Source organism: Spermophilus citellus (genome assembly GCF_964194105.1).
Source record: "Spermophilus citellus genome assembly, chromosome: 4".
Lineage (NCBI taxonomy): Eukaryota > Metazoa > Chordata > Mammalia > Rodentia > Sciuridae > Spermophilus > Spermophilus citellus.
The window spans coordinates 104,141,221-104,160,916 of NC_138185.1; the positions used below are offsets into that span (position 1 = coordinate 104,141,221).

General features: G+C 42.6%; 1 protein-coding gene across 1 annotated transcript; it reads right to left on the reverse strand.

Annotated features, from left to right (window-relative positions):
- Window positions 1–1,599: 1,599 nt before the first annotated feature.
- On the reverse strand, window positions 1,600–19,429 carry CHRNA3 (cholinergic receptor nicotinic alpha 3 subunit; the record flags this gene model as incomplete). Its single annotated transcript, XM_081288826.1, has 5 exons — window positions 19,290–19,429; window positions 19,133–19,177; window positions 17,685–17,794; window positions 9,856–10,867; window positions 1,600–1,728 (listed from the first exon to the last, which is right to left on the reverse strand). Exons 1-5 carry the CDS (start codon window positions 19,308–19,310, stop codon window positions 1,600–1,602), a joined length of 1,317 nt encoding a protein of 438 aa, XP_081144952.1. The 5' UTR covers window positions 19,311–19,429.
- Window positions 19,430–19,696: the final 267 nt, after the last annotated feature.

Consider the following 19,696-nt stretch of genomic DNA (forward strand, 5'->3'; position numbering starts at 1 on the left):
TTACTTAAGATTTTTATATATCAGTAAATTTTACAGAAATCTTCTTTTGACTTACCAGAACAGGTCACAGTGGACTGCAATTGTATTTTTATTTTTATATAAGAAAAATATCACAGTACTAGTGAGAAGATTCAAATGGCCTCTGAATCATCATCCCTGTCAGTGGTTATTCATCTTGAAAAGTATAGTATGGAAAACTCTTCTAATAATTTGTCTAAAGCAATACTTCTCAACCAATGCCAATTAAATTATTTCTGGAGACATTTTTGGTTGTCACAACTGGTGAGGGAGCAGGGCTTGTCACTGGCATCTAATAGATAGAGGCCACAGTCCTTCTAAAGATCCTGCAGTGCACAGGACATCCTCAGTCCCCCACCCGAACACACAGTTATTCAGCTAAAATGGTAATAAAGCTAATAAAGTTGAGAAACCCCTGTTCTAAAGGTTCACACTCTGGTCTGAACGTGTCTCTTTAAAATTATGTTGAAACCCAACACCCAGAGTGACAGTATCAGAAGGTGGAATCTTTAGGAGGTGATTAGTCATAGGGACATGTCCTCACAAATGGGATCAGTACCCTTATAACAGAGACTTCAGAGAGAGAACTCAGCCCTTCAGCCAGGTGAGGACTCAACTAGAAGGCACCCTCCATGAGGAAGAGAGCCCTACTAGACACTGAGTCTTGCTGGTGCCTTGATTTTGGATCCCCCAGGCTCCTAAATTGTGAGAAATAAATTTCTACTTATAAGCTACTCAGTTTATGGTATTTGATTATAGTAGCCTGAATGTGTGACTGGGTATAATTTCTTATGGGATGATTTGGAGTTACACAAGATAAATAGCTGAAATGGAGCTATGCCCCTTAGAATTCTTGAAAGACAGTAAAAAATAAGAAATGCACAGTAAGAAATGAAAGTAGTGGGAATACTCCTGAAGTAAAAACTTAAAGGAGATTATGGGCTAAATAATATTGGGAGATTTGTAGTATACTGAACAAGATTTTCATATTTCTGAACAGGAAGTTTTTCTATCCAGTTAGGTTTCAAGCAGTCAAAAGAAAACAAAAAATAAAAACTGTTTTCACATGCTCCATAGTATAGTACACTACTTAATCACTGTGGAAGAACTGAATTTTTTTTTCTTTTCTTGTGGTACTGGGTATTTAGCCTAGGAATATTTTATCACTGAGCCACATCCCCAGCCCTTTTTATTTTTATTTTAAGACAGGGTCTCACTGAGTTGCTTAGAGCCTAAGTTCTTGAGGCTGGCCTCAAAATTTGTTCTTCTGCCTCAGCCTCCTGAGTCACTAGAAATACAATATATGCCACCATGCCCAGGTAGAATAATTTATATTTTGACATTTCTTTATCTTGTCAAAAAGGCTAAATGTTCATTTATACATATACGTATTCTTGTTGGGTTTCTTTGCATGATTTTTTCCTTTCCTTTTTGGCCAAAAACCAGGGCAATAAGTAAATCTTGAAATGTCAAAATCAAAGTTGGTAGCATGGTAACAGAAAATGTATTACTATTAAGAAACAGACATCTCTCTCCCTCAAAATACACACAGGTAAGCCTCAGGCAAACACAGGTCAGTGCTTACGCATCATCCCTGGCCATCAGGGGTTGCAGAAACAATCCTGCTGTCCCTAAAATGCACACCAGGATGAAAACCCATAGAAAAATGCGATCAATCACCATGGCAACATATTTCCAGTCGTCTTGAATCTGAAAACCAAACAAACAAATAAATAAAAATCATGTAAGAGAAAGCACAAGGGGAAAAGCAAAGTGAATGTGTGTGTGTGGGTAGGGGGCAGTGCTGGTCTTGAACCCGGAGTCTTGTACATGCTGGGCAGGTTCTCTACCACTGAGCCACATCCCCAGCCCCAAGTGGATAGTTTCAATATTTAACAATATGTGGCCATATAAGAAGTTATTTTATCTCCAATATGCAAGAACTCTCTTTTTTTACTCAATGTGGTCTGAAGAAATCTACCATCAAGTTTTGCTTCATGCATTGGAGAAATAGGTATGAAATATTTATCATATTAGCTCTGTTTCAAATGAGAAATTTCTAGGCCTTTATAACCCATTTTTTTCTAAATTTCAGTTTTGTAAAGTTAGCAAAACCAGTTATTTATGCCTCTATTTTGGGCCTTTGTTTGAATGGCTAGTACAACCCAGCATCAATTGCTATTATTTCAAGAACTCATTCTTTTCCAGTTTTAGATACTAATCTTACATCTGTTGCAAATGTGAAAAAGCACATCAGGCAAGTCTATCATCCTTTTCTTCCCTAGTACTCCATTCCAGAATGCCCACAGACCAAATGTCATCTTCAGATGGAAGGTCAAAGTACAATGGAATGCTATACAGTATTATTTGAGGTTCAGCCTGCCCTACACAGTTGAAATAACTGCTGACAATGAAGTTAAAAAAAAAATGGAAGAGAGTGCAACACTAATTGTACATAATACAGCTTCAATTGAGGCTTGAAATAGGAAAAAGAATTGTATGATAATTAAACTCCTAGACGATTTAGAAAGCAAAGGAACCATAATTGAATTGAGAAGGAGAGAACCCATGAATCAACTGATTTTGAAGCAATAATCACATAATAAAGAGGCAGCATATAATTTTGTAATTTAATTAAGTGCCCCAAATTGGGACTGGGAAATGTGGATTTTACTATTATGAGCTTGAGTAAATGTGTCCTCTCAGTGACACTAAGAAGTCATTGGTAAAGTTATAATGCCCTGTTTGCCACAAGTTACTTTATTTGAATTCCTAAGACTGGTTTGTAAGTGCTTCAGATGTACCAGGGGCTCTGATTTCTACCCATATACTATAGGCTGAGCCTCCTAAGGGTGTAAGAGGCAGGCAGGTGGGAAAATAGAGACCTGGAGACAGATTTTGATTATAATATCACTCTGCTCCTTTCTAGTTGTAAGAATCTGGGTAAATTCTATCTCCTCCCTTAGCCTCAACTTATTTATCTATAAAATGGGAATAAGAACAATACCTACCTCAGAGGGTTGTTTTGGTACAGAGTCCTTAATGAACAGTACCTATTGATGTTAATGTTGATTTGAAAAAATGACTAATATCCCCATTTAAATCTCCCTCTGACTGCACTTCACATGGTTCAGCCCAATGAAGAAAAACTGGACTTGTGTCTTAGACATGGGTACAAAGGGGGCATGAATTTTAAGCCTCTCTCTCTCTCTCTCTCTCTCTCTCTCTCTCTCTCTCGACATTTTTAGTTGTAGAAGGACATGATACCTTTTTTTTGTTTATTTAGGTTTTTTTATGTGGTGCTGGGGACCAAAGCCTCAGGCGTGCTAGGCAAGTGCTCTACCGCTGAGCTACAACACCAGCCCTAAATCTAACTCTTAAAGCCTTTAAAGCACAATGATATTGGCCATTCTCTAGAAACATTGGGACTAAATGATGAATCAAGGGTAGATGAGAGTTGGGCAAAATGGTGAACAGGCCCAAGCTCCTAGCTCCCTTGCACAGCACAACCCTGGAGATGGCCCAGAAACAAGAGACTCTAAAGACTCCGAAACCAAAATAGGGAAGTGGTGGCCTGGGGAGTGGGCATAGCAGGTGGGGTGGCAGGTGAGCCAGGAAGGGGTCTCCACAGAAGGAGAAGGTGGGGGAGTTTTGGTGTGGTGCTCTTTCTGGCCCTGCCTCATTACCACCTCAGCCTGTTGGCTCCCTTCCCAGAGATGCAGGCTCAGGGGTGATGTGCAAGGCCAGCAGAGCCTGGCTGATGGGAAGAGCAGAGCATAGAAAGGTGCCCACTGACTGGAGTAGCTGAAGCTCCCTTCCTCTCCTCCCACATCAAGGACTGAACTACTTTAGTCCAGCAGAAGGGACTGGAAGAGATCAGAGCCAGGCAGGAGGTGGCCAGACATTTCTTTAGGAACAAAGCACCTAGAGGGGAGGCAGCACCCTCAAAGGGAAATTACCCCAGTTTGTGACCCGATGTCCTCAGCCTTGTGCTGTCTGACTTTTGGCCCTTCCCTCAAACAATTCACCAAGGACAGCTGACTCTCCCTGGAGGAAGGGCGTTTACAGGCTGAAAAGACACACACATTTAGCCATCTGGAGGAAAGTGAACACATTAGACAGGGCAAGGACTTAAAAATGCTCTCCTCTAAGATAAGAGAACACTGGAAGCATGAAGTAGAAACAAGCAGTTTGACAGAAGAACCACTAAGTGTAAAAGGTACAAAAAATAGTAGGTGTGAAAATAGAAAATTTGTGACAAAGAACTCAGGAGATGAGCTAACTAGCAGGGTAGATACGGCCCAGGAAAGCAGCAGTGGTGGGGCGGCGAGGCTGAGGAGCCATCCTGGGTGGCAGGAAGGATGGAAGAACTAAGAAATGTCATGAGAAAACTAAGATGGGGAAGCAAGATGCAGACATGTTCAGGTGGGTACAGTACAAACTCAGGAAAGAATACAGGAAGGGGGTGAGAAGGAATCTCTACAGAAACCATAACCTTGGATGTCCCAGCAGTATAGAAAGATGGAAGCCCAGAATGAAAAGGCTCCTAAGAATGCCAGACTGATAAGGTGGGACCCATACCTACTAGACACATTGTGTTTGATGCCATTAGATTTCTCTAAAAATAGAAAGTTCTAATAGCTTCTAGGCAGAATCAATTACAAAGGCACAGCATTAAGACAAAACTTTCCCCCAAAGTGATACTGAGGCAAAATGACCTTGAAGCCATAGATAGATAGATAAACTATATATAAATATATAGCTACACACATATATAAATAATTTTAAGTATTTAAGGAAAAGAACTTAAACACTAGCATTTTGTATCCAACTAACAGCATCCTGAACTTCATGACCAAGAAAAAGTCTTGTAGTTGCCATGTGCCTCAATTTATATATTGAAATAATAATAGTATAGACCTCACAGGATTATTGCAGGATAAAATGAATACACACACACACACACACACACACACACACACACACGAGTGAAATCACAATAAGTTAAGCCTTCCAGGCTTTAGAAGGTTTACCCATAAACACCCTTGAGGAAAGCATGTTGCTAAGAAATCCAGGGTACACCACAGGATACATGTGAAGGGTAAAAGCAAAGTTCATGGTAGACTTTAAAAACTGAATGACAGAAATGAAAAAGTACATTCATCAAAATTCTGAACTAGGCGAGGGGGCATGGGAGGATTAGATGAACTCTAGATAGGGCAAAAGGGAGGGAAGGGAAGGGAGGAGGCAATGGAGAGAGGAAAGATGATGGAATGCTATGGTCATCACTACCCTAAGTACATGTATGAAGACACAAAGGATGTGACTCTACTTTGTGTACAACCAGAGAGATGAAAAATTGTGCTCTATATGTGTAATATGAATTGTAATGCATTATGTCATGTAACAAATTAAAATTTAAAAATAAATTTAAAAAACTCCTGAACTAAGATACTAGTAACACCTAATGTGGCTGCAGGGCATGAGGAAGACCACAGGAGAGGTGCGTCTGTGGCAGGCAGGATACAGATATTGAAAAATGTAAGAGACTGATTTGATGGATAGGGAAAAGAGAATTGAGTATGGGTTTAAGGCAGTAAAAACCACCAGAAGAATAAAAAATAGAATATCATGTGGCTTTCATGTATTTTATTCATAAAAATTAAAACTTTCTCATATACAGCAAGAACTGAGGAAAAAACAAACAGGTAAATGGAAGACATTGGAATAAGGCAAAAAATATAACCCTGATAAAACTAATCACAACACAAATTAATCATTGCTCATAGGTCATGCTGTGATTAGAATGAATGAATAATCCACCAAATAAAACAAGCTGCTTCCAAACAATGAGCTTAAAAGATCATGACTGATCTGTGCACCTCCAAGATCTCTAGAGCAGCATGTACAGTAGACAGCCAGGGTGTGATCAGCCACCAAAACTGCTGTCAATAAACAGTCCTTCCCCAGGTGAGTTCTAGTTTTCCAACTTGGTAACCCACTTCTAATTCCCAATGAGAGCATTCAGCATTAAAAGGGAAGTTTCCAGCAGGCTGCAGTGGCACAGAATTAATCCCAGTGACTGAGGCCAAGGCAGGAGGATTGCAAGTTCAAGGACGGTATGGGTCCCTGTCCCAAAAAGAGCTGGGATGTAGTTCAAGAACCTCTGGGTTCAATCCCAGTAAGGGGGTGGGCGGAGTTCTTTACACCAATTAAAGCTAGTATGGTTTATCTGAACAAAACAAAATAAAACTACTTCTCCAATTGGGCAGCTCCCAGAACCTGAAAATGTCAACCAAAAATATGGTCCAAAAACATGCATAGGGAAATAGATGTGACACACAGAAAACAAATTAACTGGCTATGGCTTAACTAGTTAATTGGCTACAGGGCCTTCTGCAACCAACCAAAGGTCTGTTACTGTGATTAAATTCAACATTGTCTTGGTCCATTGGGCCTGTGCAGGTACCCAGTCAAAAATCCATGTCCTCCCATAAGTTTTTATTTAACACTAAGGATGATCATTCCCAGGCTTGCAGCAGCCTCTGGAGATAGCTGGGAAAACAGCCTAGGATACTATCTAGGCTCTGTGGAGCCAGGGACAGTTAACACCTGCCAAGTTTGAGCCAAAGAATAGGAAATTAAAATATCTCTGGAGAACTGTAAATAGCAGTGTCAGTTACTCAATAAGAGGGAAAGAAGAAATCCTTCAGGGGGATCCACTCTTCTGAGCATTGAGCAGCCACATTTATCCTAACATCCCCTCATATGTGTGTTGCAATCTGCTGGCTGCATGGCCAGATTTCTGCTTTCTCTGGAAAACTAGAAGGATCTACCCACATTCTCATGCAGTAACAGATGTCCAGAGGTGAGGCAGTGCCTGCCCCTTGAGATAGGTCTCGTACTACTCGTTTGCCATAGATCCTTCCAAACCCTCACAGCTTGCATAATGTCTAAGAAATAATTTTTGGAATAAAAGTCATCTTAGCCTGAAAAGGCTAGAATGTAGGTACTGAGATCTCAACCTTTAATAAAATCATTGCTAACTTAAATGACTATTTGAAAAGGGTTAGGAAAATGTAGAGAATGTCCTCAAAAGTTATCAGTGTTGAACAGATAAGAGATTTCCACTGATCATTTATTTAATGTCCAGTAACAGTTTCAACCAAATTTAAGGGAATGCCTATCTTTTTGGCTAAATTAATGGCATCAGCTGGAGATTTTGCATTGTTAAATCAGCCCTGAGACTGCTCCAGGTAGCTCAGATGGCTGGGTGGGAGCTGTAGCTGTTTGCTTCCTGTCTCATCTGCTTTGCGATGCTACTGAGCTGACTAAAGGGCTCCAGGCATTCCTGACTAACATTAATTACCTACCATGCATCAGGAGCTGAAATTATCTTGTAATAGCTCTTTGCTAATAAACAAGGCAGAGCCAATTAATTTAAAAGCAAAGACTCTTATAAATGAGCATGATCCTGGCAACCTTGGGGGCATACAAAGGGTCATGAAACAGCCAGACTCATGACATTATTTCATGTAAAATTTACCTATCCTTAAAGTTAGTTCTGGTAGAAGGTTTTTAGTGAAAATAGAACTAAGTTCACCCAATTCTTTAAAAAGAGCAAAAGAATGTGAATAGATATTTCACAAAAGAAGATATCCAAATGGCCAAGAAGCATATGAAAAGAGCCCTAGTAATTACTCAACCAGAAATACTAATTTGAACAGCAGTGAGATACCACTTAGCACATCTTGGAGAGGAGGTGAAGCACCTGGAACTCTCACACATTGCTGGGGAGTGATAGTTGGTTCAAACTCTAGAAATTTTACAATATCCACTAAAGTTAAAAATACATCTTTCCTGTTGGGGCTACAGCTCAGTGGCAGAGCACTTGCCTCATATGTGTGAGGCGTGGGGTTCAAGCCTTAGCACCACACACACACAAAATAAATAAAATAAATAAAGGCATTCTGTCCATTTACACCTACAAAAAATTTTTTAAAAATACATTTTGTTGACAAAATCATGGAATTTGCAAGGAAATGGATGGCATTAGAGCAGATTATGCTAAGTGAAGCTAGCCAATCCCTAAAAAACAAATGCCAAATATCTTCTTTGATAAAAGGAGAGCAACTAAGAACAGAGTAGGGAGGGAAGAGCATGAGAAGAAGATTAACATTAAACAGGGATGAGAGGTGGGAGGGAAAGGGAGAGAGAAGGGAAATTGCACAGAAATGGAAGGAGACTCTCATTGTTATACAAAATTACATACAAGAGGAAGTGAGGGGAAAGGGAAAAAAACAAGGGGGAGAAATGAATTACAGTAGATGGGGTAGAGAGAGAAGATGGGAGGGGAGGGGAGGGGAGAGGGGATAGTAGAGGATAGGAAAGGCAGCAGAATACAACAGACACTAGTATGGCAATATGTAAAACAGTGGATGTGTAACCGATGTGATTCTGCAATCTGTATATGGGGTAAAAATGGGAGTTCATAACCCACTTGAATCAAATGTGTGAAATATGATATGTCAAGAACTATGTAATGTTTTGAACAACCAACAATAAAAATTAAAAAAAAATACATTTCATGCTGAGGTTGTGGTTCAGTGGTAGAGTGCTTGCCTCACATGTGTGAGACCCTGGATTTTATCCTCAGCACCACATAAAAATAAATAAGTGAAATAAAGGTATTGTGTCCAACTACAACTAAAAAATAAATATTAAAAAAATAACATTTCTCCAAAGATCTAGCAAATCTAATCGTAGGTGTATATGCCAGAAAAATAAGTGCATATTTTCACTAAAAGACATAAGTTGGGCTGGGGATGTGGCTCAAGCGGTAGCGCGCTCGCCTGGCATGCATGCGGCCCGGGTTTGATCCTCAGCACCACATACAAACAAAGATGTTGTGTCCGCCAAAAAACTAAAAAATAAATAAATATTACAAAATTCTCTCTCTCTCTCTCTCTCTTTTAAAAAAAAAGACATAAGTTATAAGCAGCTTTGCTCATAGTTGTCCAAAAATTGTAAAACAAACAAGGTAATAAGGTCATATTGAGGAATATTACACACCAATAATAAGGAAACAGCAACAGGATAAAGCTCAAAGACATGTTGAATGAAAGAAGTCAGACAGGATGCTATTCCATACACGTGAAATCCAAGAACAGATAAAGCTAACCAATGGAATTAAAGTCAGGGGCTGGGGTTGTCGCTTAGTGGTATAGCACTGCCTAGCATGTGTGAGGCACTGGGTTTGATTCTCAGCACCACATATACATTAAAAAAAAAAATCGGGGTTGGTCACTTGGGGAGAAGAATGACCTGGAAGGGGCACGGCAAAACCTAACGGGACATCCAGAATGTTCTGAAACTTTGCCTGGATCATGTTTACACAGGTGTAGACATAATGTAAAAATTCATTGAGCTGCACAGTTAGATGGAGCAGGCACTTTACTCCATGCACATTATACCTCAGTGAGAAAACACAAAAAGTGAAAATAAAAATGCAGCTGGTCAATACTAACTGGAGAGAATCTGGCCTCGTGCCCTATTCCAGGCTACCTCCTAATCCACTCTCCGCACAGATGTCCTAGTGGCCGGAACTGCTGGCAGCCCTGTGGCTAACTTAGGGCACCATATCTTCACATGCTTTATCACCACATTTTACACATGAGAAAAGAGGCTCAGGGAGGACATATCCAAGGACATATAGCTGTCCTGAACACAGGCTGCTGAACCCAGAGTCTAATTTCTTAGCCCCACCCAATGCCTTGCTGCACAAAGAACCCACACGCCTGCTGACTGAATGGACGATAATAGCAACCAGACTCTCACCTCCTTGGCTTCATTCTGTGCTTTCATATTTTCGGCAATATATTTGACACTTTGAATTGCTTCTTTGATTTCTGGTGACAGGGCAGAGAGGGACAACACAGCATCAACAGATTCAGAACTGGAGCTTCTAGTGAGGTTTGCGCTGAAATTTGAGATTTTGATCCTGCGGTGGTGGCAGTAGCCACACATCCCATCTTGGCAGGGGTAGCCTTCCTTGCACCCTTTGGATTCTGTGCGGCTGAAACAATTCAGATTTGAGAGCTCGGCACTGTAGAAGGGCCTTGGCTTCTGAGTGTTTTCTTCATTGCTGGCCGGCCTGGTCATGAACATGACCCTAGGGAGCAAGTTCAAGAATACTGTCTTCACCCAGGTGGGCATTGTGTGCGTGGTTGGGGTTCTGTAGTGCACGTTGAGCACGAAGACTGTGATGACGATGGACAAGGTGACGAAAATCATGGTGAACAGGAGGTACTCCCCGATCAAGGGGATGACCAGGGAGGTGGATGGGATGGTCTCAGTGATCACCAGTAGAAACACAGTCAAGGAGAGAAGGACAGAGATGCAGAGTGTCACCTTCTCTCCACAGTCGGAGGGCAGGTAGAAGACGAGCACAGTGAGGAAGGAAATGAGGAGGCAGGGGATGATGAGGTTGATGGTGTAGAACAAGGGCAGGCGCCGGATGTACAGAGAGTATGTGATGTCCTGGTAGATCTCCTCGCAGCAGTTGTACTTGATGTCATGTTTGTAACCTGGGGCTTTGATGATGGCCCACTCACCACTCTCCCAGTAGTCCTTGAGGTTCATGGAGGAGCCAATCAAGACCAGGTCGATTTTCGCCTTATCGTAGGACCAGGAACCGAACTTCATGGTGCAGTTTTGGTAATCAAATGGGAAGTAGGTCACATCGATTTTGCACGAGCTCTTGAAGATGGCTGGAGGTATCCAAGTCACTTCACCTGTGTGCTTGAGTAAGGCTTTGGTCTTGTCATCCACCTGGAAATCCCCAACAGCACTGCAAAGGAAAAGAGGAGCATGGTGACATGGTCACTACCCCAGGGTCATCCAGCCCAGCTTTTCATGCTGCCAGCAGGTAAATGGCAAGTAGTGGTTTGTAAAACTGGAATGTGAGAGCTAAAAGTGCCATGAGAGGTCACCTAATTCACTGTCCCATTTACTGGTGGATAAAATGAGTCCCAGACCTCCTCCCAGCACACAGTCTGTCATATTCCTTGACCCTTGGGCACAGAACCAGTTCATTACACAACATAAAATTCCCAACCTGATGGTTACAGAGACCCCCAAATGCCAGAAAGACCTCCCCATCCCTGCTTAATTTAAAAAAATGGGATGAAAGTCATTGACCTGGAGGCAGGTGTTCAAGCAGTATATATTTGCTATCTGTTGTCCCTGTGGTCTGGACCTTGTTAGAATCTTGTTCATTCTCCACTGGGCACCTAGTGTGTGTGTGTAACCAGATGGTAGGCTGAAAGGGGTTGCACAGACACCGTGGAAGCCCATACCCATTAAACTGAACCTTTATAGATGATTTTATTTCCAGAACCTACCTGCAGATCCTGATCCTACTATTCACCACACTGCCCATTCCTCCCAACATTATTCCACAGTAGATGATCGTGTCTTCTGATTCCTTGTCTTTCATATTCAGCATAACAGAGTCCTTTGCCTTCTCTTTCCCTATCTGCCCCTACTTACTCTCCATGTTTTTCTTCCTTTCTTTAAGCTACGTGCACACACACACACACACACACACACACACACACACACACACTTTTTTGTTTTTGCACATAGATACACATTCTTTCTTAGAGTCATCTTGTTATAATCTGATTTCTTCAGCAGGAGATCTGATGATAGGCTCAATACCCTGTAGCATTCCATTGCAACAGCCAGATGATGTCATCTGACAGTAAGGCTGGATGATCCTCACAATGTCCCTGCCCATGAAGGCTCTTACATTTCCTTAGATCAGCCCTTTTCTATTTCTTAGCATTCCAGCATTTGAAGGTGTTTGTATCTTTCACATCCCTTTACCTGGTACATGAAGAGCTGCAAGACAATTATAGAATCGAAACAGTCAGGGATGTCCTTGTGTGACTGTATTGGAGAAGAACCTGTGAAAACTAAATGGGAACATTCCAGTGCACATCTTTCCTCCCTGCTAGTCTCTGGGCCTCCCACCCTCACATCCCTTGTTTGAGAAGACAATCATTGCACTGAAGACTCAATGCCAAAGCCCTGCCCACCTTCACTCCAGCTGGCTGGTTTGCCCTGCTGGGTTTATATGTTCTTAGCTTCCCTTCCCTCTTCCAGTTCCTGGCTCCAGGCAGAAGGGAGAGGGTTGGGCAGTGGGGTGGGGTGCCATGGATGCTAACATGGGCTAAGTTCTCCAAATGGACTTAGCCCATGTTAGCACCCATGGCACCCTGAGCTGGGCTAAGCAGAAGGGTAGAAAGACCCACAGAAAGACAGGCCTCCTGGATCCCTAAAATGTCAGGGAAATAAGGGATCTGTGTAGAGGGTCTAGTCCAGGGGTTGGCAAATTCTGGCCCACAGGCCTGTCACCTATTTCCACAAATACATTCTGTTGGGACAAAGCTACTTCTGTTTGTTTTTTAATGTCTACAGCCATTTTGAGCTATAAGGCAAAGTTGAATAGCTGTGACAGAAGCTCCATGACCCACAAAATCTAAAATATTTTACTCTTTGGACTTCACAGAGTTGACCCACCCCAAATCCTTTCATTTTACTGAAGAGGAAACTGAGGATCAGAGGACAAGAATGATTTGCTCAAAGTCCATAGAGTTTGTGGACAGAGCCTTGGCCATTCAGAACTCCGGTTCTTAATCAAGGACTCATCAAAGTATGTGTGTCCAAAGAACAAACACCAGAGATATGTTTGCCCTGGTTGCTAGTACTCATTTTTGCTCATTTCTGGGGATCTTGGCCATAGTTACTGCCTAAAGATGCCCCTGGCTGTGTGTGTACTCCGGTCAGAAGGCCTATTTGCTGCTTGGGGCATATAAACTGTCATATCTATACCACTGAGAGAGAAGACAAGGACTGGGGTCTCGCATAGCACCAGCTAAACAGAGAGCACCTGGTAAATATCTGTTGACTGAATGAATGACCAAAAAAATAAATGAAGATCTCACCCCTGGCAGAGCCCAAGAGTGAGATGGCTGGCAGCAAGAGATAGCAGAAGCAGGAGGATCTGAGCTGACTTAACTGTCAAACCATGTGAGTTAGTTGAAAAAATAGAAGGCATTGTGAGTAAACGATGAGCTGAGGTGTTCCTTCAATATAAGGGAAGATTAAGGAGGTAAGTGGGCCAGGGTAGGAGAAAAACCAAGATGGTGGAGGTTTTTACAATCTCCAAATTCCCTAAGAAACCTGGACAATTAGGATGGCAAAGGAACAAACCTGTGGATCACACTGTCAGCAGACAGGTTTAAGGGCAACCCTCGAACCTGAGAATATGAGGGTAGGGGTCAGACTACTACGTGACCCAGGGGGCCCATGTGGGACTAGCTGCTGGGAGGAAGTACCTGAGAGAAGAGAAAAGAAATCTCCAAGAAGTGTCTGACTCCACAAAGAAAAGGACCTACTCTGTGTTGAACCCTCAGCAAGGGGACAGTAAAACAGAGGGTAAGAACAATTTATGGTTCCATAGGTTCCAATTTGTGGTAAGAACAACAACAAAGACCATGGGAATTCACTTAGGGTCTGAAGAGAAGCTGGGGCTGGCAGGGCTTCAGAGAATCTCAGAAATAAGCCCCCAAATTCAAAGACCCACTCAGAGGGAAAGTCGGATCCAAAGTGAACAGGGGAGAAAGTGGAATGAGGTGGTAGAAGGTTCAAGTGCTGGCAGACCCTGGAAATGGCTAACCTGAGTGCAGATTTTCTCACTTCAAGGTAACTGTTTAAGGAAGACATAGGCCAAACAGCCCCAAAGCAGATGCAACTGACAGTAGCGTGAGTTCAATCGCCAGCACCACACACACACAAAATTGTTTAAATCAAATTTAAGAGCATAATAGAGAAGGAACATAGGCAGAGAAATTCATATATATATATATACATACACACACATACATATATGTATATATACATATGTATATATGTATATATGTGTATATAGAGAGCACGAGCACGTGTGCTCATGAACATGAGCATGTGCACACACATGTGCATATGTGTTCCAGCAGAGGAAACCAAATCAATGGAATAGAACAAATCTTAAAAACTAATGTAAAAAAACTTCCCGGGAGGGGCTGGGGCTGCAGCTCAGTGGCAGATACTTGCCTAGAATGTGTGAGGCACTGGGGTTGATAAATAAAGGCATGCTGTCCATCTACAACTATAAAAAAATTTTTAAAAAAACTTCCCTAGAAGCTGGGGATGTGGCTCAAGTGGTAGCATGCTCTAAAATTCTCTCTCTCTCTCTCTCTCTCTTTAAAAAACAAAACAAAACAAAACAAAACAAAACTTCCCTGGAAAAAAGGGGCTTTTTATGTATGTGCTACATAGTAAACTGGGCTTTTTTTTTTTTTTTTTGGTACGGGTGAATCCAGGGGTGCTCTACTACTGAGCTATACCCCCAGCCCTTTTTATATTTTATTTTGAAACAGAGATCCTGTCTAAGTTGCCCAAGCTGGTCTAAAACTTACAATCCTCCTACCTCAGCCTCCTGATTAGCTGGGATTTCAGGTGTGCACCACCATGCCCAACAAGTAGACTTTAAGGACAAAGTAGAGGCATATCCCCATAGCCCTAGGCAGACTCAAGAGTGTCACTTGAGCTCATAAGTTTGAGACCAGTTAGGGCAACAAAGAAAGACCCCATCTCAAAATAAAAATAAAGACAAAAGAAGAAATCCTGTGGGTAGCCAATGAAAAGGCCGACTACTTATAAATGACTATCAATTGAATTTGCCCATTTACTCAGGACAGCCTGGCTTACATGTGTGGTCCTGTCATGTTTATTTATAATGCCCTGTTCCTCTCTCAAAAGTCACCTTATTTAACAAGGAAAAGAAAATTAGATTGACATGGATTTTGACAACAACACTTCTTACCAAAAGACAACAAGGTAAAATTTATAAGGTTTTCATTACAGGGAAATAGAAGCCAAGGATTTTCTATCCAGCCAAGCAACCTAAAAGTATTCTCTAAAAAATATTCTCTTATGAACTTGCAAGAACTAAGGGTATGTTGTATCTATGAGCATTTTGAGGATTCTATTAGAGAATGAACTTTAGAATAAACAAAACATCATAGGAGAAATTCTGATATAAGAAAAAAATGGTGTTTCTATTGTGGTTAAAAGGAAGAGAAACCCTCAACAGAGGGTCAATTTGAGAAATGTAAGTTCTAAGTAAAAGGTTGGATTGGATGATTTTTCACAATATTATTTTCAGCTGCAGATTCCAAGGAAATTCCTTATGATATATTTAAATTGAAGTGTTTGGCCACATCTCTCATTACTGTTAAAATCATTCATCCTACAGTATTGCAGCTGTTCACCCTAAATTGCCAGCAAGGAAACAGCCATAAAACCCAAAATGTAAATCTCATATTTTTGCTTGTGTTCTCAGTTCCTGCTTAGCAAGAATTCTCTGTACTCTGCCCAGTTCCCTAAGAGCCTCTGGACCATGAGATTTCTATGTCAGCTTGCAGTGGAAGGAAATACTTCTGCAAACCAGCTGAGTGTATCTTATGTCTCAGTTCTTTAAGGACAGGCTTACAAATACAAGTTGCATGAAAGGAATATTTGTAAAATTATGTCTGAAAAGGTTAAAGACATCCTTTTTGTTTCTGCTGGGGACCAGAAGATGGGATATATATATATATTTAAAAAAAAAAAAACAGCTTCCCCAGTCCTGATGCTAATTGTAATACCAAGAGTACTGCTACTAGTAGTAAAAACATATCAGTGTATACTAATATGAATAAATACCTAAACAAAGAATGCTTTAATTCATTAAAATCAGATTATACTAACTCTATGAAATGTTTTACTAAAAAAATGGTGTTTTGTTTGCCTGATGTTTGTTTTGTTTAGTTTTGTTTTTGTTTTTGTTTTTTTGGTGCTGGGGTTTGAACTCAGGGCCCTATTAATGTAAGCATCCACTTACTCTCTCACCAAGATACATCTCTCCAGCCCCACCCTTCATGGCTTTAGTGGTTAAAACATTATCACTCTACAGTTGAAACATGGGTGAAAAAATCTGTTTTCCAATATCTGGAAAACAAATTAGTATACATGGTAAAATATTGGTTATAATTTGTGTTTGCTTAATAAAAGAGCTTAAATGTGGAAGGGATCAGTTTTGTGTGGGTTTAAGAAGGAGAAATGGGCTTTAGATGTACCACATGGGCAGAATCAGAGAGGAAAAACTTTTGAAAGGGAAAAAGGAGGGCTTCCTGAGATAGGAAGATGTGTGCTCTGGGTCCAGAGGAGACTCCACATGTGCCCCTGGGAGGGAATGGCCTGCGAGCAGCTTCCCTGGATGGTAGGAACCACCCATTTCCCTCCAGAGGCCTATACTCATCCTCAGGGGGCTGTGGCCAGCCAGTTTGACCAGGGCCTCTGTGGCTGGCAGAGCTCACCACACTTTGCACCTGGGAACTTTACTCAGCCTGTGTGTGTGTGGTGAGGGGCACAGATCCATTCCTCAAGGCTCAGACTTTTACCAGTGGGAGGCGGTTTGGAGGGGATATTTGTGCAGTGGATAACTGCCTGCTGGCAGATTTGCTACTGGGGAGAGTGGAGAAAAGGTTTGAGGACAGGCAAAGAATGGGCTGGGGGTGCCCGCCTGAGCCCCAAGATCACAGCATCAGCCTCCTAAAGCATAGAGGACTACCGAGACCACCCTAGGCCTGGCTTTGCCACACAACCACTGAATGAGGTCATCTTCTACTATGGGCCCCATTCTATATCTATGAAATATGGGGGACAGGCTGTATTAGTGATCCCCAAAGCAGACTGGCCCTCACAGCCCCCAGCACAGTTGGTGAAAATACATTCTTGAGTCCATCCTGTACCCAACCCATTCTGTTTCTGTGGGATGGGTACAGAAATTGGGTAATATAACTATACATGTAAACATACCTATGGTTACAGTATAGTGTATTACAAAATATAGTAACCTTAGAAAAGACAGGAACAAAGAAGAAAATATTTTAACAGTAGACACCTGTATTTTAAAACGTTCCCTAGCAGCTGAACTGTCTGCAAGTGGGGAACCCTGGGAAGACACAACTCAGACTCAGCCAGCTCTGCCTTCTCCTACACCCTCATTCTCTTTCAGCGAAGAAAAAGGGAGACATTTGCTTTTATCCCTGTCTGTTTGCACAGAGTTGCTAACAGATGCCACATTCAAGGCCATCCTTGACATACCTCACTCTCTCGCCATACAACAGGGCTGTTCCCCTGACCCTTCCAGTTTTATGTCCTACAATACAGCAAGTGAGGGTCCATACTCTTCTGCCTCCCTGTGCTCCCCCCGTTCCAGCTCCTTCTCCAGATGTGAGGTGACCTTTGAAATCAATTCAATGCAATCGCTTCCCAGAAGCTTTTTCCTCTATCAGCACATCACCTACTTTGAAGCAACTCAGCACACTGCCACTCTCTTTGGCTCACTGGCATCTCTATTACCTAGTATATAGTAGATGCTCAGCAAATCCTTGAAGAATGAACAGAGCCCTCTTGGAAAAGACCTGAGGAAGGCCTGTCAGTAATCACAGTGGGCCTAGAACACAGAGCTCAGGCTGCTAGTCCCCAGATATGTGGGTCCTCGGGCACCTTACTTGTTATACAGCACAATGTCCGGCTTCCAGATCTTCTGTGCAGGTACACGCATGAACTCCACCCCATCGTAGTCTGAGGGGTTCCACTTCAGCTTGTAGTCATTCCAGATCTGGGGGGAAGGGGCAGAGAGGAAAGAAGAGACAGCAGAAAGACCAGCCTGACTTATTGCTCTTGATACTATATCTTGGTAACTCCCCACCTCAGCCACAGGTTCCTGAGCCCCCTGCATATTGCAGACCACACAAGCCCAGCTCCTTGTGTGTGTGTGTGTGTGTGTGTGTGTGTGTGTAGCAGGGAAGATAGCCCTGGGCTCAGTCTGTAAGTTGCCTCCTGCTCTAGGAGAACCATGCCTCCATGACCGTGGGTGATCCCAGCCCCTCATCAATCAAATAGGGACCATTAATTGGTGTTTTCTCCAGTCATTCCAATGCCAAGTCCAGCTTCCTGGACTTCTGCCACCAGATCTAGGTCCATGCATTAAGTTCCAGCTGCTCTCTTTCAGACAAATCCTTGACCAAGCTCCCATAAAAAAGAAGCTCTCCAACTCTGAAAGTTTCTCTTTTTTTTTTTTTTTTTGGTGTTGTGGGGGGTTACTGAGGATTGAACTCAGGCACTCGACCACTGAGCCACATCCCTAGCCCTATTTTTTGTATTTTATTTAGAGACAAGTCTCACTGAGTTGTTTAGTGCCTCGCCGTTGCTGAGACTGGCTTTAAAGTTGCAATCCTCCTGAATCAGCCTCCTGAGCTTCTGGGATTACAGGTGTGCAGCACTGTGCCCAGCTTGAAAGGTTCTTGAGGAGAGAGCCATGATCATATTGAGTCTAGGAAGGGATGGGAGCAGAGCACTAGATGAGAGAGGACATGCTATGGCTGCAGAGGGAATATGTTCTGGAGTGTAGGGTGGGGACACTGTGTCTACTGTCAGCCTCTTGTGGATGAAGGCTGTGTGAGAAGGATGCTCAGCTGGCTGAGCTGGCAGAAGGGTCACCATCAGGCCAATGGACAATTATGTCTCTCAGCAGGTCTTAAGCAAAGCTTCCCTGGGGAAGCTATGAGGAAGCCAATTCTATTGCCTCAATCGGAACAAGAAAATACAGAGACCCTACTCCTATTCTATTAGTGATGCAAGAGAATCTGATTCTGACTTAAGGATGAGTTTTGACAAAGAGGAAAGGAAGGAGATGGTCTTATGCTACCAAGAATTGGGGGCCAGGTCTATCTCATTTGGTAGTGCGACTCTGGAGAGGTCTCTCTCTCTAAGCTGCAGACTGTCCATCTGTGACTCAAGGGGCAAGGCCCTGTTGTCCTTCCAGGTAGACTTCAGAACAGTGCATGTGCATGTGATCCACGAGTGAAGCCCAGTTTGTGGGGTCCTTTTTGGTCCACGGACAGCAATTAAAGCAGTTACCACCAGGGGGCAGCAGTGCATAAGCCTGGTCACTTACTTGCTTGAGCCACAGGTTGGTCTCCATGATCTGGTTTACTTCATCCTTGAAAAGGAGATTAAAGTAGACATAAATGACAAAAACAAGGCTCCTTCTGGGAAAAGCTCCTCCAGAAGCCCTTTACCCCGTGGCCACAGATTGTGGCTCCAGCACTCACCACCTTCACCAGCTGAGACATGGACACTTCAAACTGGATGACGACTGGGTCAGACACATTGGCCACAGGCCGGATGATCTCGTTGTAATCTTCAAACAGGCGCTCAAACAGGCGATGCTCGGCCTCTGAGCTACTGGCCACTAAGGGAAACAGCCCTGTCAGTCCCTGGGGAAATTACTTCTTATCTCTCCCACGAGGGACATCACCCACTGATAACCTCTGGGGTACTCTAGACTTCCATTGCTTCCTCCAATGACAGACTGGGAAACTGAAGCCCAAGAGAGACAGGAATTCCACCATGTCACACAATTCGGTGGTAATAAGCCTGGGCTCTGACGTTGGACAAAACTGGTGCAAATCTTAACAAACCACTGTGAGCTGTGTGAGCTTAGCCTAGTAGCTTAACC